The sequence below is a fragment of the Armigeres subalbatus genome, chromosome 2 (genome assembly GCF_024139115.2).
Source record: "Armigeres subalbatus isolate Guangzhou_Male chromosome 2, GZ_Asu_2, whole genome shotgun sequence".
NCBI classification, from domain to species: domain Eukaryota; kingdom Metazoa; phylum Arthropoda; class Insecta; order Diptera; family Culicidae; genus Armigeres; species Armigeres subalbatus.
The window spans coordinates 177,962,640-177,989,618 of NC_085140.1; the positions used below are offsets into that span (position 1 = coordinate 177,962,640).

General features: G+C 43.1%; 1 protein-coding gene across 1 annotated transcript in view; it reads right to left on the reverse strand.

Annotated features, from left to right (window-relative positions):
- Positions 1 to 1,508: 1,508 nt before the first annotated feature.
- The window catches only part of LOC134211294 (nucleolar protein dao-5-like), a 183,347-nt gene continuing 157,876 nt past the window's right edge, over positions 1,509 to 26,979 (reverse strand). The window contains exons 5-6 of the mRNA XM_062688015.1: positions 16,071 to 16,242; positions 1,509 to 3,207 (exon numbers count right to left, since the gene is read on the reverse strand). Coding sequence (XP_062543999.1) covers positions 3,018 to 3,207; positions 16,071 to 16,242 — 362 coding nt within the window. The 3' untranslated portion in view covers positions 1,509 to 3,017. The remainder of the gene's footprint in view (positions 3,208 to 16,070; positions 16,243 to 26,979) is intronic.

The window sequence follows — 26,979 nt, forward strand, 5'->3', positions numbered from 1 at the left end:
CAACATTTCCTACCTATTCCTTAATTGACCTGCATTCGGACACGGCCGGCGCTGGTATTGCTTAATTTTGGGTCACCAGTTCTTACACATTGAAGATGATGTTAATCCCAAACTTCATCTGTTGGTTCTCTGTGTAATTACAGCTGACCTGGCAATAACGGAGGAGCAACCGTGGGCGATCAATCATGCTCATGCTCATGCTCACATGTTGTACATATGCATAATCATGTTTCAGACAGAGTAATTAATTTCCACTCCGGATGGCTTAATACCCGGCATATAGGCAATTAACTTTGTATGTACTGGGTATTTTTGTTTATATAGGCGAAAACATCGAAAAAGCTTAAGGGGTGCATTTTGGACCGTTCTCCCCTACGTTGTCATCTTTTCGTGTTCGTGTAAATACATGACGTTGAACGGTATGTTTTTCAGAGCTTCGAAACTTATGATTTGCGATGGTACTCGGGCGAGATAACTCGATTGCATCAGAAAACTTTCTAAAAGCCTCTACAGACCACAAAGAACGTACTATCTAGAAATCACCTCGGGAATAACATTTTGGCAGCAAAATTTTTCTATCCCGAAAATATGTCACTCCACTATCAATCACAATTTTTTGCCTGGTGACCGATTCTGGTCACAAAAAAATCTGTCTGAAATTTGAAAAGTCTGGCATTGTGGATAGTTTCTCTTTTTGGTGCCAAAAAGTCTGACAGTGCCACTTAATGTCTGGCATAATGGCAACCCTGGTTTGAAGTCGATAAATTATTATAAATATGATGTGTGGATACGTTGCATTCGCAGCAGGGGAATGTGAGGTAAGATCGCCACCCTACATTCTGGTTTTGTGGAACACTCTCAACACTCCTCATACTGCAGATTTGTCTCATAGCCATCTATTTTGGGTATGTTATATAATATTAGTATGCAAAAATATTGATTATTAAAGTTTAAACATCTTATAAATTGGTTTTCAAAACATGTTTTTTATTAATTGTATGACAAATTCGCCATCCGCTCGGAGCAAAAAATAAAATATTAGAAAAAATGTTTTGAACTTAACATAATATTAGTTATCATTTTTGCACTCCCAGGGAATATGCACGAATGAAGTTACTTCCAAAATGTTGATTTTGTGGTCATCATTATATTTTTTTTATCAAATCTCATCTAATCGAATTATTAGTGTGAGTAAACTATTAGCATATATAATCATTGGTGGATATATTTTTTCTTTAAACAAAACGACTAATTCTAGATATAAAATTTTAAATTAAGTGATTAAGAAATTAAAGAAAAAATGAGTTTTCCAGTTTCGTCACCATTGTAGAGCATTTTCCCTCGTGTCAATAATGTAAAAACATTGCTTACTGAAATCGCTGTTAGCGATCTTACCCCATATGACGGTCTTGCCCCGCTTTCCCCTATACCTGCAACATTTTGTAGATGGTAGAATACTATATATTAAAACAACTTAACAATTTCTTTCTAAATAAAAGAGTTAAAACTTACTTAAACCTTCGTATAATTAAAAATAAATAATTTATTATTAATTTTTGCATAAACAAATGCATAATAGATAGTGAAACGATAGGTTAAAATCGGTAGGAACTCGTAGTTTTAGCGTACAGATAAATATAATTTTCATCGCGCAAAATACCCACTTGTTTAAGAATTGAAATATTATTATGGGATGATTTTCATTACCTACGTACCGCTTCTTTGTTAATACGATTTCTGCTGAGACGAAACTAACTAAGAACTCGATACGTAATACATGATCATCAATTTACGTTCTCCTACTCAGTGTTGAAAAATGTCATTTTGTGTCGTTTGACTACATCGCGCACTTTTTTCAAAAGTCATTTTCAATTCATGATTTTGTGACATTGCTATGAACCTGAAATCTACGGCTTGAGAGTCAAATTTATGTCAAATGACAATTTAATGTCATGACATTTCGTGGTATTCGGATTGGTTTGCTATCATGGACCAAACTTTATGTAAAAGAACTATGATCTGTCATATTCATATCATCTTCGCACTATACGCACTGAATAATAGATTACTCAAATTAAAGACTAATGTGTTCACCTAATGCGCTGAATCTTTTTTCGATGCCATAATTCGAACATGTTCTATAAGTATATTTATAGTATAGTTTCTATATGCTGTAATACAACAGAAGCTTAGAGATGAAAAATAATAAAGCTAGACGATCTCTTTCGTCTTAAACCATCAAACAGTGAACAAGTTATTTTTTGCCAGTTCTTCGCATGTCTCGTATAACTTATTATATAGTGCGAAGCTGTATTAGAAAAAGTTATCTGATTCTTCAACCGTTATATACTGATTCATTGAATATCCTAAACTGGAATTGACTTCCGAAAAAAAAGTTATCGATAAATTAGTCAAATGACAAAAAATATATTTGTCATTCCTTCTCCTACTTTTAGGGTGTAGTATCATGCTATGAAACAGGAGGAAATATATTTACATTAAGCTGGGATAATTAATTTATTTGGGGTGGAAAGACGATGTCCTTACTAGTAATTATTTTGATTATGGTTTATTCACAAGTTAAATCCTTCGCTTCTCGTACATTTTGACTTCACTAACTTGAAGCTTGGACGCCTCTAAACGAATGAATTAATTTTTGAATGAGCCTTAAACCAAATTAAATAATCTTAAAGCTAGACTCTTCGTCGATAGTCAGTTTCATTCATTCATGCCATTTTCATTCTACTGAAAACATATTTTATTCATTTTTTGAACTATAGGCTCAAGATCATAAAAAAAGGATCGAACCGTTTGTCTGTCTAGTTTTTGTATCGTTTCGCTTAATATCCATTTAACAGCTATCGTCTATTGAGCTGTGTCGTTAGTTTCAAAGAAACCGATTGTAAAAAAAAACTCGCTACAATTCACACTCGGGCTTCGGTTGCCTCTAAAGTTCCAATCATGCATCTTGTCGAACTCGGGATCTTTAGTCTCAGTTTGTCGCTTCAATCGCTTATTCAAGGTATGAAGTTCCCGCCAGATTCGCGAGGTTTTTCCGTTGCATACTTTGGCTTGCACACACAGCCACTCTCGACTAGGACGTAATCCTGACCAGTCAGCGTTACTGGTCCCAGCGGGATCACTAGGAACAAATACGGTACGTATGTTTGAGTGCATTCACCCCGTACCACGTCGCACTCAGATGATCTAGGGAAAAACAGAGAAAAAACAGATATGATTAGCATAAAAACACACAAAACAAGCGTGAGATCGTAGTTGGACCCATGTTCGTACAGTAAGCGGCGGACGTAAGGTAATAATTGTATATGGTGATTAAGCTACAAAACATAATACAAGGGGAGACAGATTTGCACTGCTTCAGACAAGGGGAAATCATGGTAATATTTAACATGAAACAGCATTAACCAAATTATTATTATATTTTATAAAAATCTATTGTCAATAGGTTTCAGATTTTTTTGTAGTTTGAATTTGTAGATCGGCGGCAGTGTATAGTTTATTACTTTTTGCCTTTCTCGTGCAACACAGTTGTACGGAAAGGCTATCATTTCACTCCGAAAACGAACTTTTTCTATATGTAAGTCTCGGAGTATATACCAATGCAGTATATACCAATCGACTTAGCTCTACAAGTTGAGCAAATGTGTGCATGTATGCGTGTGAACAATAGCAAAAACTTTAAAACACTTCTCATATGTAATCCTTAACCGATTTTCTCGCAACTAGTTGCATTCGACAAGGGGTTAAAACCTAGTTGATCACTATTGAATTTGAACGATCGACCGTAATGCGGTATTTTTATTTAAAGCCCTGCCGAGAAATGGCAGACGGCCGGTATACTGGTGGAGTCCCGATATTGCGGCAAGGCTTGACGAAGGATGCAACGTGCCCACACCGAGGATAAAAGAGCGGACCGCAGTGAAGTGTTTCGAGCTGCGAAACTGGCCTTTAACAAGGCCATCAAGAGCAATAAGAGAGCGTGTTTCGACAACCTATGCGAAGGAGCCAACGCGAATCCGTGGGGTGACGTCTACAGGATAGTGATGGCCAAGACCAAAGGGAGCTCTTCACCCCCTGAAAGGTCCCCGGATAGGTTGGCGAGGATTATCGAGGTACTATTCCCGTCTCGAGCCACAAGTCCCTGGTCTCCTGCACCACAAGGCAATATGGGTGCGGCCGAAATGGTGGGTCCGGTGACGAACGAAGAGTTACTCGCGGTGGCCAAATCCCTGGTAACGAACAAAGCTCCAGGGCCTGATGGAGTTCCGAACAGCGCTCTCAAGGCAGCAATCAAAGCGAACCCGAACATGTTCAGGCTAGCTATGCAATGATGCCTAGATAAGTGTAGATTCCCCGAAAGATGGAAAAGACAGAAACTTGTGTTGTTGCCGAAAGCCTGGAAGCCGCCGGGTGACCCATCGGCGCATAGACCAATCTGCCTTATAAACACGACGGGCAAGTTGCTAGAGAGGATCATCCTCAACAGGCTGGTACGAGGGTACGAACGGCCTGTCTAGCAACCAGTTCGGTTTTCGCAAGGGTAAGTCCAAGTTGGACGCAATTAACTCTGTGGTAAAGACCGCCGAGATAGCGATCCCACAGAAAAGGCGAGGTATTCGATACTATGCGTTAGTGACACTTGATGTGAAGAATGCATTCAACAGCGCAAGCTGGGATGCCATCGCGCTCTCGTTACACCGGCTTAGCCTGCCGGTGGGCCTGTACCAGATTTTGGAAAGCTATTTCCAGAACCGTGTACTATTAAACGAGACCGATGCCGGTCAAAGAAGCGTACCTATTGCCGCAGGAGTTCCGCAAGGTTCAATACTGGGCCCGGTACTATGGAACCTTATGTATGACGGGGTTCTGAAGCTAAAGTTCCCTCCTGGTGTTAAGATCGTCGGCTTCGCAGATGACGTAACCTTGGAGGTCTACAGGGAGTCAATTCCCGAGGTAGAACTGACCGCAGCACACGCGATCAGCACGGTGGAGGATTGGATGAGCGCTAGATGCTTGCAGCTCGCTCAACATAAGTCGCGATCGCATCAAAGCGGAGTTTGAAGCTCCTTGGGGTCGCAATAGACGACAAGCTGACCTTCGCCAGCCATGTCGACTACGCGTCCAAGAGGGCTTCGACTGCTGTTGCGGCATTATCGAGGATGATGTCCAACAGTTCCAAGGTGTGTGCCTGTAGACGTAGGCTACTGGCAGGCGTTACCGTATCTATTCTTAGGTACGGCGGCCCGTCTTGGGCAAGAGCTCTGGGGGTAACCAGTTACCTGCGGAAGCTGGAGAGCACGTACTGCTTAATTGTGTCTCAGAGTGATATCTGCCTACCGCACGATATCACACGATGCAGCTTGCGTGATTGCGAGCATGATGCCTGTCGGGCTGGTCATCCGGTAAGACGAGGAGTGTTTCGAGCTACGTGCCCCGCGAACGCATAAGGGTGACTTCGGTTGCCAGATGGCAGCGCGAGTGGGATAACTTTTCTAAAGGTAGGTGGACCCACCGGCTGATACCTAACATATCGAGCTGGGTGGAGAGACCCCATGGGGAAGTTCACATCCATCTGACACAATTCCTGTCAGGCCATGGCTGCCTCCGGCAGTACCTCCACAGGTTTGGGCACGCGGAGAGCCCCGTCTGCCCTGACTGCCCAGGTGTTGACGAAACTGCAGAGCACGTACTGTTCGTATGTCCTCGTTTCGACGTCGAAAGAAGAACTATGCTAGATGTTTTGCGGTAGGGACACAATCCCGGATACCCTTATCCAGAGGATGTGCCAAGCGGTGGAGAAGTGGAACGCAGTTTCGACTGCAACCACTCAGATTGCCTGCAGCTTGCAGAGAATCTGGCGCGCCGAGCAGCAGTCGACAAGCATGACTAACTTGTGATTGGTTAGTTAGAGCGAAAACAGGCTGATCGCGGGGAAGTGAATGAAAGGTTTGCACATGTCGAGGTAAGAGTGTCCCAGCGGGTGGCAACCGCAGTCGCCACCACGAGGCATGGCAGAAGAGTGACCGCATAGGTGCTGGTATGGACTGCATATGCCGAGGTAGGAGGGTCGTAGCGTAGAACTGTTGGTACCTATCGCTATCGACACCTCGAGGCATGGCAGAGGTGAGTAGAGTGAGCATCCAAGTCAGTCTCGCGTGGCATGTTAGAGGTGAGCACCCAAGTCAGACTCACATGGTATGTTAAGGGCGAGCACCCAAGTCAGACTCGCATGGCATGTCAGAAGTGAGAACCTATGTAAGTCCCACATGATGTGTCAGAGCGTGTGTCAGGAGGAGTGGCAGGGTGTGCTAGAGTGAGCGCCCAAATAAGTCTCAGAGTGATGTGCTAGAGCGTGAATCAGGTGGTTGGGTGAGAATCCCCGACGACGGTACATTAAGTACTGCCTATCTCCCAGAAGTAATGCTGGGAGGCAGTTCCTGGTGGAACCAGGGTATTAGTAGAGAGGGTAACTCATGTAACCTTCTGTTGCTTGGGTGGGTTTAGTGGGTCCAGCGGGCTGGCCTTCTGCCTTCCTCGCCAACCCCACTCCCTGAGTGAAAATTTCAGTTGTCTGTATGCAGGTTTGCCTTCATCCCTCCATAAAAAAAGAAAAAAAAACGCACATACACACGGACAGACAGACATGTGTTCAGTTCGTCAAGCTGAGTCGATTGGTATATAACAAAAGATATTTTAGTTACCAGATAAAGATTGTCGCTGTCGTTGCTGTCCGGAACATCTTTTGCTGGCGAGCATAGGGGATTTAAATGTCAAGGAAATACGATTTGACAGTTAGGTACCACACATGTTTCGGACAGCAGAACAAAGTGAACCGAAGCGACAATCTTTATCTGGTAACTAAAATATCTTTTTATATAACACTATGGGTCTCCGATGCTTCTATAAAAAGTTCGTGTTCGGAGTGAAATGATAGCCTTTCGTTGTACGAGTAAAGCAAAAAGGTAAATAAGGATTATTTTTGTTTTAATAGATTTGTCTTCGATTTTCATTGTTTTGTGTTTCAGCGATCCGTAACCATGTCGACCAAACGGAAGTGCAAATTTTCGGATTTCTTCTTCTTCTTCTTATTGGCATTACATCCCCACACTGGGACAGAGCCGCCTCGCAGCTTAGTGTTCATTAAGCACTTCCACAGTTATTAACTGCGAGGTTTCTAAGCCAGGTTACCATTTTTGCATTCGTATATCATGAGGCTAACACGATTTCCAATCCGAAAATTGCCTAGACCGGCACCGGGAATCGAACCCAACCACCCTCAGCATGGTCTTGCTTTGTAGCCGCGCGTCTTACCGCACGGCTAAGGAGGGTCCCCAAATTTTCGGATATATCAAAGTTGAAATAACGTGCGGGACCGAAATTCGTACAGCACCGAAATCCGTCCACCTCATGAGATATCTATAAATTAAGGGGGTAGAAGGTAATTAATGTAGAAATTATTTATCTTATCCCACGGTGGACGGATTTTGAGTCAGGAGTAAGTGATTTATCATGTTTTTCGTAGTTTTTAATGAGTAAATGTGAAACACTTCAAAAGTAGAAGCCTTTATGCTCCTGTGCCAATGACAATCGTTTTATTTACGTTCGATTTCTATTTTCTAATGACTTTTTCATGTACTAAGGTGCTCGTCGTCATCTTCCAAGGTAATTCAGTTTTTCGAGCTTTTTTCCATGTTGACTAAAAAGGTAAATGCAGCTGCTGGTACCTTGGCATTCCACACCGTAAAACATCATCAATCCTATAAGTCAACGGATTGCTCGGTTGCATTGATGAGGCAACTATTCCACGACAGTGAGATAGCTAAAAATTTGAAATGTGCCAGGACAAAAACTGAAGCTATAGTCAATGGTGTTCTTGTCCCTCATACTCTTTTCAAAATCGAAGAATCTCTTAAAGAAATTGCTTTTCTATCCATAGCTACGGATGCAAGTAATCACAAAGCAGACAAAATGTTCCCGGTTGTTTTGCAGTTTTTCAACTGGGCAGGTCAGAGAATTGAAACAATTTTATTTATTTATTCAGACTAAGGCCGGAGTGGCTTCTGCGGTATATAAAAGTCGTTGCCATCCAACTCGGTAAAAGATATTTTAGTTACTAGATAAAGATTGTCGCTACTGTTCCCTTTGTTCTGCTGTCCGAAACATGTGTGGTACATACCTGTCAAATCGTATGGATTTTCCTTCTTTGACATTTAGCTCCCCTATCCTCGCCAGCAAAAGATGTTCCGGACAGCGACGACAGCGACAATATTTATCTAGTAACTAAAATATCTTTTGGCTCGGTCCATGGCTACACGTCGCCAACCACGCAGTCTACGGAGGGTCCGCAAGTCATCTTCCACCTGATCGATCCACCTTGCCCGCTGCGCACCTCGCCTTCTTGTGCCCGTCGGATCGTTGTCGAGAACCATTTTCACCGGGTTACTGTCCGACATTCTGGCTACGTGCCCGGCCCATCGCAGTCGTCCGATTTTCGCGGTGTGAACGATGGATGGTTCTCCCAACAGCTGATGCAATTCGTGGTTCATTCGCCTCCTCCACGTACCGTCCGCCATCTGCACCCCACCATAGATGGTACGCAGCACTTTCCTTTCGAAAACTCCAAGTGCGCGTTGGTCCTCCACGAGCATCGTCCATGTCTCGTGTCCGTAGAGGACTACCGGTCTAATTAGCGTTTTGTAGATTGTCAGTTTGGTACGGCGGCGAACTCTATTCGATCGGAGCGTCTTGCGGAGTCCAAAGTACGTACGATTTCCAGCCACTATGCGTCTCCGAATTTCTCTGCTGGTGTCATTTTCGGCAGTCACCAGTGAGCCCAAGTACACAAATTCTTCTACCACCTCGATTTCTTCACCACCGATGCAAACTCGCGGTGGGTGGCTCACATTGTCTTCGCTTGAACCTCTTCCTATCATGTACTTCGTCTTCGACGTGTTGATGACTAGTCCGATCCGCTTAGCTTCCCTCTTCAGTCTGATGTAGGCTTCCTCCATCTTCTCAAAGTTACGTGCCATAATATCTATGTCGTCGGCGACACCAAATAGCTGGACGGACTTATTGAAAATTGTACCACTCGTGTTAATCCTCTTCGTATTACCCCTTCCAAAGCGATGTTGAATAGCAGACACGAAAGACCATCACCTTGCCGTAACCCTCTGCGGGTTTCGAAGGGACTCGAGAATGCCTCTGAAACTCGAACTACGCACATCACCCGATCCATCGTCGCTTTGATCAACCGTGTCAGTTTATCCGGAAAACCGTGTTCGTGCATTAGCTGCCATAGCTGGTCCCGATCGATTGTATCATATGCGGCTTTGAATAGATGATGTGTGGGCACGTTGTATTCGCGGCATTTCTGCAGTACTTGGCGAATGGCGAACACCTGGTCCGTGGTGGAGCGTTCGCCCATAAAACCCGCCTGGTACTGCTCCACGAACTCCCTTGCAGTTGGTGCTAGTCGACGGCATAAAATTTGGGAGAGTATTTTGTAGGCGGCGTTCAGCAATGTGATTGCGCGGTAGTTGCTACAATCCAGCTTATCGCCCTTTTTGTAGATGGGACACACGACACCTTCCATCCACTCCTGCGGCAAAACTTCCTCCTCCCAAATCTTGGTAATGACCCAGTGCAGCGCTCTAGCCAGTGCCTCACCACCGTGTTTAAATAGCTCTCCTGGTAGTTGGTCAACCCCAGGGGCTTTGTTGTTCTTCAGCCGGCCAATCTCCTCCTGGATTTCCTGGAGATCCGGAGCCGGTAGAATTATGTCCTGCGCGCGTTCTCCCAGGCCCATCACCATACCGCCATCTTCGTCTGCCACATCGCCATTCAGGTGCTCTTCGTAGTGCTGCCGCCACCTTTGGATCACCTCACGCTCGTTCGTTTATGCCCTTACACATATCTCGTTGTAGCATGTGGCCCTTACGTGAACGGTTTAACTTCTCATAGAACTTTCGTGTGTTATTAGCGCGGTACAGTTGTTCCGTTTCTTCATGGTCTTGATCTTCCTGCTGGCGCTTTTTCCTCCGGAAAATCGAGTTTTGTCTGTTCCACGCCTGTTTATATCGTGCCTCGTTCGCCCTCGTGCGGTGTTGCAGCAATCTCGCCCATGCTGTATTCTTCTCTTCTACTAACTGCTCACATTCGCCGTCATAACAGTCGTTTCTCTGATCCGGGGCACCGTGCCAAGTGCAGCGGTTGCGGTGCTACCAATGGCGGATAGAATATCTCTCAAGCCATCTTCAAGTGAAGCTGCGCCTAGCTGATCTTCAATTGGAAGAGCAACTACCAGCTGCTGCGCGTATTCTTGGGCTAGTCTACAGTCTTGTAGCCGCCCAATGTTAAGCCGGCGTTCGACTTCGACGCGTGTTGTACACCGTCGAGAGTTTTGAGCGCAGGCATACTGCAACGAGGTAGTAGTCGGATTCAATATTCGCACTGCGGTAGGTGCGGACGTTCGTGATGTCGGAGAAGAATTTACCGTCGATTAGAACGTGGTCGATTTGGTTTTCCGTTTCTTGGTTAGGTGATCTCCATGTGGCCTTGTGGATATTTTTGCGGGGAAAGAAGGTGCTTCGGACTACCATTCCGCGGGAGGCTGCGAAGTTTATGCATCGTTGGCCGTTGTCATTCGATACGGTGTGCAGACTATCCGGTCCGATGACCGGTCTATACATTTCCTCCCTTCCTACCTGGGCGTTCATGTCACCGATGACGATTTTAACGTCCCGCAGTCGGCATCCATCGTATGTCTGCTCCAGCTGTGCGTAGAACGCTTCTTTCTCGTCGTCGGGTCTCCCTTCGTGTGGGCAGTGCACGTTGATGATGCTATAGTTGAAGAAACGGCCTTTAATCCTCAGCTTGCACATCCTTGCGTTGATTGGCTGCCACCCAATCACGCGTTGGCGCATCTTACCCAGCACTATGAAGCCGGTTCCCAGCTCGTTGGTGGTGCAACAGCTTTGGTAGAAGGTAGCCGCTCGATGCCCGCTTTTCCACACTTTCTGTCCTGTCCAGCAAATCTCCTGCAGCGCCACGACGTCGAAGTTGCGGGGATGTAATTCATCGTAGATCATCCTGTCGCAACCTGCGAAACCTAGCGACTTGCAATTCCATGTTCCAAGCTTCCAATCGTGATCCTGTATTCGTCGCCTAGGTCTTTGCCGATTATATCGAGTCGCATTATCTCCTATATTGTTCGTAATGATTGGTTTTCTAGGCGGCTTATTGGGCCTGCGCAAACTTCCTGTCTCGTCGGAGGGCCGTCGTGTCAGGGCTGTTTAGCGTCCCACCTAACACCAGGACTTGGGCTTGTGCGCTTTGAGCGGCACGCGGTCGCTTTGGTGGGGCCTACTTGCAGATACATGCAGCTTTTTATAGAGGTTTAACAGGGCCCACTGTCAAACCCCACCACATCCTAGGCAAGCCCCACAACTCGCATATGGCCTGGGGAGGGATCGTCAAGCCCTTGGACATAGTCCCTGCTGCCCTTGAATTGAAACAAAGATACTTGATTTATCCACTGCATGAGACATCTGAGACAGTTGCTCAGTATTTGGCCGATGTTTTGGAAAAGTATAAGCTCGAAAGTATTAGCTTTTGTTGGCGATAATGCAAATGTCAATTTTGGAGGTATAAACAGGAAATCAGATTCTAATGTGTTCACGCGTTTAAAGCAGCATTTGAAAAATCAAGGATTAGTTGGAGTAGGTTGTCCAGTCCATGTGGTTCATGGTGGAACAGATCAGATGAGCGTTGATGTTGAATCAATTATTATGAAAGTATTCAACTATTTCTCGATCTACACGATTCTAACTGAGGCGCTAAAAGATTTTTGCGATTATGTTGACACCAACTACCAACCATCATTAAGTCACAGTAAAACCAGATGGTTGGATCTTTTTCCAGCAATTGAAACACTGTTGAACATGTACCCAGCATTGAAAGAAACTTTCTCTCACACGAACAACCGCCGCGAGTGGTTCAAACGTTTTTCGCAGATCAACATTCTGAAGTGTATTTGTGGTGCACTGATGTCAGCACTGCACTGATGTCAGCTTTATTATGGCGATTCTTGAACGCGGTAAAAATTCTGTTCTGGAAGTCGCAGATACTCTTAACAACTTGCTTCAATTGCTGAAAAATCGAATCAGGGGCAAATTCTTGCCACTTGGTTAAGCAGTTAATTGCAAAAATAGATGATGCACAAACTCCGAAACTGTTCTTAAGGAGTTCCAACAAGTATATGTGTCATGCTCACAGTATATTGAGAAGTGCATTGCGCCAATTCAAGAGTTCCAGGTTTTCAACTGGATGAATCTTAGACATTTGAAAACGACAAGCTTTGAAGATCTTACCAAATGTATTGAGTTTTTAGCAACAAAAAGCATTATTCTTGATTATGTAAAATCGTATGATCAATATTATCACATGGTTCAGTTTATCGGAACCCAGGAGATCTCGTTTTTTGATCAATTGCTTTACCAGCAATATTTTTTTTTTTCAAGTCATGTCCAAATATTGAGTGTTTTCCGAGTTACTTCGAACTGCTCAGTATTTATTCAGTATTGCAGCTCATAATGCAAATTCAGAGAGAATATTTTCATTAATCAATTCACAATGGTCTAAGGAGAGAAAAACTATGTATTGAGTCAGTTGGGGCGATTATTTTGACACAGTACAATTTCAAAGATATTAGTTGTCGTTGCAAATAACTATTGGAAATCTGAGCAGAAAATCCGTTCAAGATTCTAAACATAATCCGTCTGCAATTCTGAACAGAATTCGTTAGGAATTCTAAACAGAATCCGTTTGAGATTCTGAGCAGAATCCGATCAGAATTTTAAACAGAATCCGTTTGGAATTCTGAAGAGAAACCATTTGCGATTCTAAGAAAAATCCCGGTCGAGATTGTTTGAAATTTCAAATGGAGTTCGTTTAGGATTTTTTTAGATTCCAAATAGAATCCGATTGAAAGTTCTGAACAGCATATGTTTACGACCCTGAAAAGAATTTGAATCGATTTCTGAACAAAATCCATTGTTGATAGTCAACGTATTTTCTGGAGGTAATAATCCACCAAATTTCAGTACAATTTCGCCAAAACCTAATTTATTTTGCAATCGGTACGATTGTGACAGAAAATCGGTACGATTTTTAATGACTACTTGACGCATCCTATCCTAGATTTTGATTGGTTTGTCATCGGACTGAACGCATAACGCTTACTTGTTCTTATAAAAACTTCAACATGAGATGAATAGAAAAGATACACATAAATAGATATCACAGTCCCCCCAGCTAAAACATGTTTTGCAATTAGGAATTCCAGGAAGTTGTACAACTATTCCGAAACTTGGGCAGTAGCCGTTGAAACCAGTATCAATGAAGTCAACTCAAGTAGTTCTGTGAAAATCATCTGTACAGTAGAAGGGGTCGAGGTTCATCATCATTTTCAGTATGCGGTTTTGCTTGATTTGCAACATCTTGCAATGTGTTCTGACACAATGCTCCACGCTGGATTGTAGTCGTATGATGGCTTTATATAGCAGTAGTTTGTTCGCAATACTAAGAGTTCATTTTTCATTTATTTAGCTTACATCTTAACAGATAACACTGTATCAAATGTTCTAGGGTTTTGGGGTAATTCAGATTCCTAGGGTACCTGAGATGTAAGGATTTCGGTCAATGTCGATCCGTCATTTACCTTCCGCCATGAACAGAGCATCACTTACGAAAAGCTTCACACTGGTTTTCTATTCCAGAACTTTTGACCTGTTTAAACTAGGGACTATTTAGTGACTTGACTTGCCCGAAAAAAGTGACTAAAAATTGACCCGATACCAGGATTTAGACAAAAGTTGTGTGGTGGCAAAAGGGTGAAGTGAGGACAATTCAGTCTAAATTAGGCCATCTTCAAAGGATGTGCCTAATGGCAATGACTGGTGCGTTCTCTTCGACTCCCACGGCTGCTCTCGAGGTTCTCCTTGACGTGGTGCCCCACTACACATACATCTCAAACAAGAAGCACTTTCTTGTTGTACTTACCGATTATGGGTTCTCGGTTTCATGAAAGAGAAATCCATTTAACCGCAGTTCTACAAACTTTGCGGTTACCGCTCATGGTAGATTGGGTTTACTCACGTGAGCTGAGATTGGAACAGTCCCACTCACTGGGTAGACACTGCATTGTCATTATGTGTGGATTGTAATCCGCACTGCAACAACACATTATGGGCAAAGTAATATGCCTGATAGCCAAGCAACTAGTAAAGCTCCCGCTTCGGCCAACCCAAGATCAAAGTTAGTAATCGCATGTCAAACTCAAAATGAGGAACTGAATACAGTTAATACGTTTCACTTTATATGGATACCTGACCATTCTTCCATTGCTGGAAACGAATTGGCTGATGAGTTGGCTCTAAGTTGTACGAGTTGATTAAATGTAGCATTTCCTTAACTGCGCAAAGTATGGTGCGTGCACGGTACACGTGTAAATCAACTCATACTAATTTTAGTTCATTTCAAACAAATCTCAATTTTCTGGTGTTATTTCAAATCTACCAAGAAATCAATATAAGTGGCTCAATAATATATGTTGTATGCCCTCTTCAAGGGTCCCTTTCCCAAACTTCCCATTTTCTCCCATCCACATTCTCTTCCTTTTCCGTCAGGTGCGTGATGAGAAAGGCTGCGATGGCACGAATCTCCCAAATGGAGGTAAAGAGAGAAAAAGTCCCATTGATGGCAACCTGGAAGCAACGATATTTCAGGAATGATTGCATTATTTTAATGAGATGAATTGGGAAACCTCTCTGTGCCGCATCTTGCCAAATGGAATCATGTCTTCTCAACGTCCAGCGATACCATTCCGGATGATTTTCTAAGTGCAAACCTATTCTTAATCGCTTTAACAAGAATTTGGCGGCAACAAACTGAAAAACCCAGATTAATCCACCTTGCGGTGATGGTGCTTTTCTCGTTTTTATCGAGTGAGTAATTTCTACGCACTATTGGTATGGAAAAAAGTATTTTGGCCATAACTTCTGACCCCATAGCAAGCGAGCAAATTAGCTGAGGGTAAGTGCCTAAAAATGAGTGAGATTTTTTTTTGTAAAAAAAAATGTGTTTTAGCCATAACTCCGAATCCCATAGTCCGATTCCGCCTACTTTCAATACGAAACAATGGGACTAGATTCCGCGTCGAATGCCTTTTGTTGCGAGCAAATCCGTTAAAGATAAGTACCTTAAAAATGAGTGAGAATTTTGTATGTGTTTCTTATGAATTTTGGCCATAACTTTAAAACCCATAGACCGATCTGTCCAATGTTCAATACGAATAAATGAATAAAACTTGATGCGAGCAAATCAGCTAATTGTAAATGCCTAAAAAGTGAGTGAGAATTTTTCTTGTAAAAAAATATATTTTGACCATAATTCCGAAGCCCATAGTTCGATTGGGCCAATTTTCAATACGAAACAATGGGACAAGATTCCGCGTCGAATGCAACCCTTTGCGACCAAATCGGTTAAGGATAAGTGCCTGAAAAATGAGTGAGGTATATAACAAAATTGGTCTCCGGGACTCCTATAAAAAGTTCGTTTTTGGAGCGAACATATGCCTTTAAGTATACTTTGTATACGAGAAAGGCAAAAACTCAAGTTCTAAGTAGCCGCGTAGTTAAAGCAAGCCTATCTAAAAATCTTATTTTTTTTAGTTTGACCGTTAATCGCAAATATGTCATATGTGAATAGGAAAAAAATCAAAAATGGGAAAGACATGTAATTATATGCAGCTTTGATCTTACAATTAAAACGGAATAGTTCGTTAGCTCGTCTTCTGATGAGTAATAGTTCTAATATTCAAGTGTACTTAAGTTTGACGATATTTCTTAGAGGGAGGGGATCGATAAATGTGAAGTGTGACATAATTTGTGCATGTCTCGTAGTGTTCCCGTGATGATGATTACAAATAGTTACATGGTGTCACGCATAGATCTCTGTTGTAGGCATGTAATGGAATCAAGACTACTTACTCGCACACTTCAAACACCACTTGCTGTAGGAGATCGGGAAACTTTTGCACAATGGTTACAGGCTGGCCAGACGTGAGACTCACTCCGTACATTGGCGCGGTTGTGTTGTATCGGGTTTTGCACAACCGCGATGGAGTGTCACGACACTGCTGCGTATTGTCCACCGAGCGACCTTCAAAGAGAAACAAAACAGATTGATATGAATATTAGCCGCAGACCTTATTCGGGAATCAGGTATGAAAATGATTTCGATTTCATTTCATGTGGTTATTTGAAACAGAATTACTCATTTATTTCAATCACGTATGATCCGCCCGCCATCATAAAAATGAAACTATTTCTTATTTGGAAAAAGCGTTTTCATACAATGATTAATAATGAATTATCAATCGCGTTCAAATCGATTGCGTTTCACTAGCAACAATTTGTACTATGAAAGGTATCGGCGAAGTTAGGGTAGAAGAATGTCGCTGTGTCAGTCTTAAATGTTTGCTTCGTAATCATTTCTCGAGCAACATATGATGACGACCGAAAAGCCAACAATGCTGAACCGAGAAAAATGAGATTCAAGTTTTATAAGACTAATTTAATTCATTCATTGAAGTAGAAACACATTCCATTGCCAAAAACATGTCAATGCTATGCGTAATTGGTTATAGTATAACAGAAAATTCAGATTAATTGAAATACTATTCGAAATCTACCAAATTTTAGCTAAAACAAAAATCGCGCAGTTTACTCGCATTACCGGCAGCACGTCTGGCTTTTAAGCCGTTCGCTCAACGCTAATATCTAACTAATATCATCGGGTTTGTTTAAATTTGTTAGCCAGAGCAGTTCTGCTATGTGATATATTGATAACCTAGTAAGAATATGCATTTCAAAATAACTGAAAGCCAGATTTTCAAATGACAATGACAAACAATGAAAAGTGAACGCCCTAAAAACCAAAGCAAACCGCTAAAAATGGTAGTTAAGGGCGCAAATCAAAGGACTTAAAAACCACTATGGTTCTAATGGTTCAGGAGACATTCACTCAAAATAGCAATAAAAGTGTTGTTCAAGGAATATCAAGAACGGAGTTTTAACTAGCATGAAGTGTTATTAACAAGGCAATCGTTAATGCTATAAAATCGAAAATTATGGTTTTGGTTTATAAGCCGTAATCATATGTTACGCGAGATTTACACTAAAATAATCCTAATTGGTACTAAAGAGGCTGCACTCATAACAAAGAAACGCAGTGTCATAATTGGAACGGCGCGTTTGCTGTCAAATCAGTTGTTCCAATCGAGCACAAGGTTCTTAAAGGTAGGAGTATTGCGTCACTTGTATAATGCAGGCACTTTAATTGGTACATATTGTAATTATTTATGTAATTTAAAGGCAGCAGGGACTTCGTCCAAGGACTTGACGATCCCTTGTGGCTGCCTAAGATGTGGTGGGGTTTGACAGTGGGCTATGTGAAACTGCTATAAGAGCACCACCACGGGAGTCCCCATCTGGGGCCATACCGCTATTTCCAGGCCGCATATAGGGACCCACTTTTACACCGGAGGTATCTAAACGGGAATGTAAAATAAGAACGCAACTCAAAATTAGCCGTGGGTTTCCAAATTTAGCGCCCCATATTGGGTTGCTAAATTTCCATTTTGTGAAACGTCACTTTGTTATTGATAAAAAATTGCAGAAAATCTGTTTTTCTTTTTCTGAACAATTTCGATGAAATTAAATAGCAAGGGAAATTTGTTTTTATCTAGTGTCCCAGTTCAACTTCGCGAAGTAGTAATTGTAGTTCAAATTGATCAGCTATAATGAGGAGCGATGCGCACTGGCGCCCGCTAGACCCTGAAATATTAATGGATTTTTCGCAAAAGAAAATTCTACTGTTTTTGTTTTGCAGGTTATTCCAAGGAGGAGGTCTTCCAGGAATCCCTCAGAATGTTCCTTTAGTAATTATTCAGTATGTTCTTCAACTAGTTCCTCCAGGAAATCTCCCGCAAGTTTCTCTTTTCTGTCGTTCATTTAAACATTTCTTGTTTTAGAAATTCATGTAGTATCTCTGGCAGATTTCTCCGGGAGTTCCCCAGAAATCTTTGTGTTCTTTTAAGAATCTTTAGCAGTTCTCCCAGAATAGTTTTAGGATTTATTCCAGAATCTTTCGGGATTTTTTTTATTGGAATTGCCCAATAATATCTTTGATGGTTTCAATTGGAAACCTAACTTTTTCAAGAGAATTGTTTAGATTCTTTCGGATGTTGTTACATTTTTTTTATCTTTCGGAAGGGAGCGCTATAATAAGAATAGCGATGAGGACTCCCGTGGAGGTGCTCTAAAAAGCTGTAGCAAGTAGCGACCAAAGCGACCGTGTGCCACTCAAAGCGCACAAGACCAAATCATGGTGTCAGGTGGGACACTAAACAGACCTGACACGACGGCCCTCCGTCGAGACAGAAGGTTTGCACAAGCATAAAATGGCGCCTGTAAAACCAATCATTACAAGCAATATAAGAGATAATTCGACTCGATATAATCGGCAAAGACCTAGGCGACGAATAAGGGATCACGATTGGAAGCTTGGAACATGAAACTGCAAGTCGCTAGGTTTCGCAGGTTGCGACAGGATGATCTACAATGAATTACATCCCCGCAACTTCGACGTCGCGTCATGGCGCTGCAGAGATTTGCTGAACAGGACAGAAAGTAAGGAAAAGCGGGTATCGAGTGGCTATCTTCTACCAAAGCTGTGGCACCACCAACGAGCTAGGAACCGGCTTCATATTGATGGGCAAGATGCGCCAATGCGTGATTGGATGGCAGCCAATTAGCGCAGGGATTTGCAAGATGAGGATAAAAGGCCGTTTCTTTAACTATAGCATCATCAACGTGCACTGCTCACACGAAGGGAGACCCGACAACGAGAAAGGAGCGTTCTACGCACAGCTGAAGTAAACATACGATGGATGCTCACTGCGGGACGTCAAAATCGTCGTCAGCGACATGAACGCACAGGTAGGAAGGGAGGAAATGTTTAAATCGGTCATCGACCGGATAGTCTGCATACCGTATCGAATGATAACGGCCAACGATACATAAACTGCAGCCTCCCGCGGAATGGTCCGAAGCACCTCCTTTCCCAGCAAAAATATCCACGAGGCCACATGGAGATCACCTAACCAAGAAACAGGAAACAAAATCGACCACCTTCTGATCGTTTTTTCTCCGACATCACAAACGTCCGAACATACCGCAGTGCGAATCCGACAACTACCTTCGGTATGGTTGCATTATGCTTGCGCTCAAAACTCTCGACGGTGTACAACACGCGTCGAAGTTGAACGCCGCGGCTTAACATTGGGCAGCTATAAGACGCACGATAGACTAACCTACGCGCAGCAGCGGGAAGTGGCACTCCCAACAGAAGAGCAGCTAGGCGCAGCTTCTTTTGAAGATGGCTGGAGAGATATTCCATCCGCCATTGGAAGCACCGCAACCGCTGCATTAGGCACGGTGCTCCCGGATCAGTGAAAAGACTGGTATGACGGCGAATGTGAGCAGTAAGTGGAAAAGAAGAATGCAGCATGGGCAAGATTGTTGCAATACCGCACGAGGGCGAACGAGGTACGATATAAACGGGCGCGGAACAGACAAAACTCGATTTTCCGGAGGAAGAAGCGCCAGCATGAAGATCAAGACCGTGAAGAGGCGGAGCCACTGTACCGCGCTAATAACACACGAAAGTTCTATGGGAAGTTGAACCGTTCACGTAAGGAGCACGTGCCACAGCCTGATATGTGCAAGGACATTAACAGGAACCTTCTTATGAACGAGCGTGAGATAATCCAAAGTTGGCGGCAGCACTACGAAGAACACGGTGGTGCGACACTGGCAAGAGCACTGTACTGGGTCATTACCAAGATTTGGAAGGAGGAGGTTTTGCCAAGTATTGAAGATTTGCCGCGAATACAACGTGCCCGGATAAACTGACATGGTTGATCAAGGCGACGATGGATCGGGTGATGTGCGTAGTTCGAGTTTCAGGGGCATTCTCGGATCCCTTTGAAATGCGTAGAGGGTTACGGCAAGGTGATGGTCTTTCGTGCCTGCTATTCAACATCGCTGTGGAAGGGGTAATACAAAGGGCAGGGATTGACACGAGTGGTACAATTTTCACGAAGTCCGTCCAGCTATTTGGTTTCGCCGACTACATAAAGCCTGTCCACGTTAAATTTCGGACACCCATCTCCAAACGCGATTTTTGATCATTTTTGCCAATCACTGAGACGATTTATTTACATGACAGATCAATCTCTTCGCTTTACTACTGCTTTCAGCATGTCTTAGCTTTTGTTCAAATTGATAGAATGGCGACAAATCAATTAAACATTGTCTAACTGTCCCAAATTTAACGTGGACAGGCTTTAGATATTATAGCACGTAACTTTGAGAACATGGAGGAAGCCTACATCAGACTGAAGAGGGATCAACATCAACACGTCGAAGACGAAGGATATGATAGGATGAGGTTCAAGAGAAGACAATGTAAGCCACCCACCGCGAGTTTGCATCGGTGGTGACGAGATCGAGGTTGTAGAGCCAATGATACCAGCGGAGAAATTCAGAGACGCATAGTTGCTGGAAATCGTACGTACTTTGGACTCCGCAAGTTCGACGCCGTACCAAGCTGACTATCTACAAAACGGTCATTAAAGCAGTAAAGCTATGTCCATTTAGAATCCGGAATAATAAAATCATCTGTATCTTGATAACGGAATGACGTACAAAGAAGGTTAATACATCAAAGCAAGGGTAATTCACTGTACTTTAAGGAAAAAATATTGATACAGATAATTTCTTCTTGTTTTTAGTGAAAATTCGCACCTTCTTCTTTATTCCTCTCATCAAAAGTTGCACACCTCCGGAGTCAACTTCCTTGGCACATTTGTTCCACATTTTGGTCATCTGAGTCGCGCCTGAGCTGTTTTTCCACTTTTCTTAAGCTTCCGCTTCATTACTGCCCAAAATGTCTCGACGGGCCGGAGCTGTGGGCAGTTGCGTGGATTTATGTATTTATCGATGAAATCTTCGTTATTATCGCGGTACCACTGGATGACTTCCCGGCTGTAGTGGCAACTCGCCAAATCTGGCCAAAACTTCACGGGACCTTTATGGGCTTTATGGAAAGTCGAACGCAGTTTTTGAGACATTCCTCCTTGTACAGCTTCGAGTCCATCGTCTTATTCGTCACAAAAACTTAGGTCTTTGTCCCACAGTTGCATATCCCTTGCCAAAATCATCCGTTTTTTGCAAGTTTGTCCTAAATTCAAACTTAAACTTCGCAGGAACTACTCCTCGTGCCGTCACCATGTAGAATTTTTGGTTAAGAAGCTGTCCGAAATCCATTTTGACGTAGGTTCCATCGTCGATGAGCAGGATTATCAACGTGGGTGTGCAGACTTTTTTCTCTCCTTTCGGCTTCCATCTGGAATAACTTTTGACACGCTGCACGAAACTTCGTAAAATTTATACCACAGCAAGTGGGCGCCTATGTAGACAAACCGCTGTAAAAGAATTCTTGCAGCGGTCACTTTCCGTGCCGCTGCAATACAATAAATGATTCTGGATTCTAAATGGACATAGCTTTAGTCCTCTACGGACACGAGACCTGGACGATGCTTGTGGACGACCAACGCGCACTTGGAGTTTTCGAAAGGAAAGTGCTGTATATGGTAGGGTGCAAATGGCGGACAGTACGTGGATGAGGCGAATGAACCAGTTATTATATCAGCTGTTGGGAGAAGAAGTTATATCAGCTGATGGGAGAACCATCCATCGTTCAGACCGCGAAAATCGGACGACTGCGGTGGGCCGGGCACGTAGCCAGAATGTCAGACAGTATCCCGGTGAAAATGGGTCTTGATAACGATCTGACGGGAACAAGAAGGCGAGGTGCGTAGCGGGCAAGGTGGAACGATCAGGTGGAAGATGACTTGCGGACCCTGCGTGATTGGCGACGAGTAGCCATGGACCGTGGGCCCTCCTTAGCCGTGCGGTTAGACGCGCGGCTACAAAGCAAGACCATACTGAGGGTGGTTGGATTCTGATTCGGTGCCGCTCTAGACAATTTTCGGATTGGAAATTGTCTCGACTTCCCTGGGCATTAAAAAGTATCATCGTGTTAGCCTCATGATATACGAAATGCAAAATGGTAACTTGGCTTAGAAACCTCGTAGTTAATAATTGTGGAAGTGCTTAATGAACACTAAGCTGCGAGGAGGCTCTGTCCCAGTGTGGGGATGTAATGCCAATAAGAAGAAGAAGAAGAAGCCATGGACCGAGCCGAATGGAGAAAACTCTTATAGACCGCACAGGCCACTTTGGCCTTAGCCTGAATAAATAGAATAATAATTATATCAAGTTTGAAAAATACCTTCATAAAAAACTACTGTTTCATTTCTTCTAAATAGCAATGAAGTAGAAAGACATGTATTAAACAAAGATCAATTATTGGATGCAGTGGTCAATTCGTCAATCCGGAAATGGCGGGTTTGATTTTCGGTTCGGTCTAGGCTAGGATGTTTTCGGGGCACAGTGTATCAATTTTTTCTTCTTCTTTATTAAAGAGGCTTTCAGCCCTTGGCTGGTTCACCTCTGGTAGTGTATCCATTATACTTGCCAGATAATATACATACTCATGCAATGGCGGACAAAGAAAAGCTTTCAATAAATAACTATAGAATTGTAATAAAATACTAAGTTGAAAAGCAGGACAAGTTCCAGTCGGAATTGAAGAAGAAGGAGATAATTTTAGGAAAACAGCTAAAATTATTCATTTATTGTTTAAAAGTAATAATTACCTATGTTTTCATATAAGTACGTTAATCAAACGAGAAAATGCATGTATTTACGTCGGCTTGGGGCGCCATGACCGTCTGTAACAGATAAATGCTCAAGATCTCACAAAATCATCAAAATTGTCGCAGTACGGGTTTGATATAATTTGAGAGGAGAGGCTTTAGAAATATGGCTCAGAAAGAAATCTGCAGTATTCAAAGAATTCTCCTGTTTGGCCAGACCATTTTACCCAATCTATTCATATGTACCAAAAAGTCTTTTTTCCTTACATGTGTTTATTTTGAACATAATTAATAATTAATAAACATTAATAGCACATTATGTACACTATTATTAATTATGTTCAAAATAAACACGTGTAAGGAAAAAACACTTTTTGGTACATATGAATAGATTGGGTAAAATGGTCTGGCCAACCTACGCGGCCCTAACCTAACGTACTTATATAAAAACATTGGTAATTACCACTTTTAAACAATAAATGAATAATTTTAGCTGTTTTCCTAAAATTATCTTCTTCTTCTTCTATTCAACTGGAACTTGCCTGCTTTTCAACTTAGTATTTTATTACAATTCTATAGTTATTAATTGAAGGCTTTTCTTTGTCCGCCATTGCATGAGTATGAAGTAATGGTCGCGAGTGCTTACGGAATGTTTTAAAAGCAAGAACAAGCCATTTCCGGATTGACAATCCCTCGCCTTTGGACACAAGGCTACTGGAGACCATGGCCTAAAATTATATAACCACGAAGTTACATGAAAGGTCAATTTTCAACTAAATTAACTTTAAATAAGTTTTTATTTTTTAAGTTTTTTACTTTAAATAAGTTTTGTGCCTGTTTGTGCTACGGAAAACCGTATTACAGGATTATTGGCCAACATTCTGACTGCCACCGCAGTCGTCCAGTTTTCTTGGAATGAACGAGAAATGGTTCTTCGAACAGATTTTTCTTTCGGGATAAACCACTGCATCCAATAATTGAACTTTTGTAGTATACCCGTGTTCTTTGTTTAATGCATGTCTTTCTACTTCATTGCTATTTAGAAGAAATGAAACAGTCGTTTTTTATGAAGGTATTATTCAAACTTGATATAATTATTATTCTATTTATTCAGGCTAAGGCCAAAGTGGCCTGTGCAGTACATAAGAGTCTTCTCCATTCGGCTCGTCCATGCTTCACGTCGCCCAACCACGCAGTCTACGGAGGTCCGCAAGTCATCTTCCACCTGATCATTCCACCTTGCCCGCTCGCACGTCGCCTTCTTGTTCCGTCGGATCGTTATCAAAACCATTTTCACCGGGATACTGTCCGACACTCTGGCTACGTGCCCGGCCGCAGTCGTCCGATGTTCGCGGTGTGAACGATGGATGGTTCTCCCAGCAGATGCACCTCGTGGTTCATTCGCCTCCTCCACGTACCGTCCGCCATCTGCACCATACCATGATGGTATCAGCACTTTGCTTTCGAAAACTCAGGGCGCGTTGGTCCTCCACAAGCATCGTCCAAGTCTCGTGTCCGTAGGGGACTACCGCTTTAATGAGCGTTTGTAGGCAGTTACTTGGTACGGCGGTGAACTTGCGGAGTCAAAGTGATTACGATTTCACAACTATGCGTCTCTGAATTTCTCCGCTGGTATCATTTTCGCCCAAGTACGCATTCTTCTACAACCTCGATTTCGTCACCACCGATGCAAACTCACTCATTGTCTTCTCTGAACCTCATCCTATCATGTACTTCTCTTCGACGTGTTGATGACTAGTACGATCCGTTACTCCCTCTTCAGTCTGATGTAGGCTTCCTCAATCTTCTCAAACTTACGTGCTATAATATCTATGTAGTCGCGAAACCAAATAGCTGGACGGACTTCGTGAAAATTGTAGCACTCGTGTCAATCCTGCCGTATTACACCTTCCAAAGCGATGTTGAATAGAAGGCAGGCACGAAAGACCATCACCTTTCCGTAACCCTCTACGCATTTCAAAGGGACCGGAATGCCCTGAAACTCGAACTACGCACTCACCCGATCCATCGTCGCCTTGATCAACCATGCCAGTTTATCCGGGCAGTTGTATTCGCGGTAAATCTTCAATACTGCAAAACCTCCTCCTTCAAATCTTGGTAATGACCCAGTATAGCGCTCTTGCCAGTGTCTCACCACCGTGTTCTTCGTAGTGCTGCCGCTTTGGATTATCTCTAAAAAGGTTCCTGTTAATGTCCTTGCACACATAACTTTCGTGTGTTATTGGCGCGGTACAGTGGCTCCGCCTCTTCACGGTCTCGATCTTCATGCTGGCGCTTCTTTCTCCGGAAAATCAAGTTTGTCTGTTCCGTGCCCGTTTATATCGTGCCTCGTTCGCCCTCGTGCGGTGTTGCAGCAATTTTGCTCATGCTGCATTCTTCTTTCCACTTACTGCTCACTTCGCCGTCATACCAGTCGTTTATCTGATCCGGGGCACCGTGCCTAGTGCAACGGTTCCGGTGTTCAATGGCGGATCGAATATCTCTTCAGTCATCTTCAAAGAAGCTGCGCTTAGCTGCTCTTCTGTTAGGACCACTTCCGCTGCTGCGCGTAGCCTTGGTTAGTCTTCGTCTATGGCTGCCCAATGTGAAGCCGCGGCGTTCAACTTCGACGCGTGTTGTACACCGTCGAGAGTTTTGAGCGCAACATACACAACCATACCGAAGGTAGTGGTCGGATTTGCTTGTGATGTCGCACTGCGGTATGTTCGGACGTTTATGATGTCGAAGAAAAACCATCAGAAGGTGGTCGATTTGGTTTTGCATTTCTTGGTTAGGTGATTTCCATGTGGCCTCGTGGATATTTTTGCTGGAAAGGAGGTGCTTCGGACTACCATTCCGGGAGGCTGCAAAGTTTATGCATCGTTGGCCGTTATCATTCGATACGGTATGCAGACTGTCCGGTCCGATGACCGACCCTCTTTCCTCCCTCATTACCTGTGCGTTCATGTCGCTGACGACGATTTTGACGTCCCACATTGGGCATCTATCGTATGTTTTTCAACTGTGCGTGAACGCTTTTCACACTTTCTGTCCTGTCCAGAAATTCTCCTGCAGGACCACGACGTCGAAGTTGCGGATGTAATTCATCGTAGATCATCCTGTCGCAACCTGCGAAATCTAGCGACTTGCAGTTTCATGTTCCAAGCTTCCAATCGTGATCCTTTATTCGTCGCCTGGGTCTTTGCCAATTATATCGAGTCGAATTATCTCTTATATTGCTTGTAATAATTGGTTTTACAGGCCATTTTATGCTTGCAAACCTTCTGTTTCGACGGAGGGCCGTCGTGTCAGGGGTTTAGTGTCCCACCACTGCACCATGATTTGGTCTTGTGCGCTTTGAGTGGCACACGGTCGCTTTGGTCGCTACTTGCTACAGCTTTTTATAGCAGTTTTACATAGCCCACTGTCAAACCCCACCACATCTTAGGCAAGCCCCACAAGGGATCGTCAAGTCCTTGGACGAAGTCCCTGCTGCCTTTAAATTACATTAATAATTACAATATGTACCAATTAAAGTGCCTGCATTATACAAGTGACGCAATACTCCTACCTTTAAGAACCTTGTGCTCAATTGGAACAACTGATTTGACAGCAAACGCGCCGTTCCAATTTTGACACTGCGTCTCTTTTTTGTGAGTGCAGCCTCTTTAGTACCAATTAGTATTATATTAGTATAAATCTCGCGTAACATATGATTACGGCTTATGAACCTAAACCTTAATTTTCGATTTTATAGCATTAACGATTGGTTTGACTCTTCATGCTCGGTAAAACTCCGTTCTTGATATACCTTAAACAACATTTTTATTGCTATTTTGAGTGGACGTCTCCTGAACCATTAGCACCATAGTGGTTTTAAGGTCACTCCTGACGGAATCAAGTTCCAAAGTGCTCGCGTCTTCTTTAGCTTTGCTGCGTCGCAGCATGCCTGAAATATAACAATGACAGTTGTGCGTTGCTTCCGTATCAGTGGTGTGCCCTCGAAAACGCGAGCACAAACTTAGTTCCGTCAGGAGTGACCTTAAGTCTTT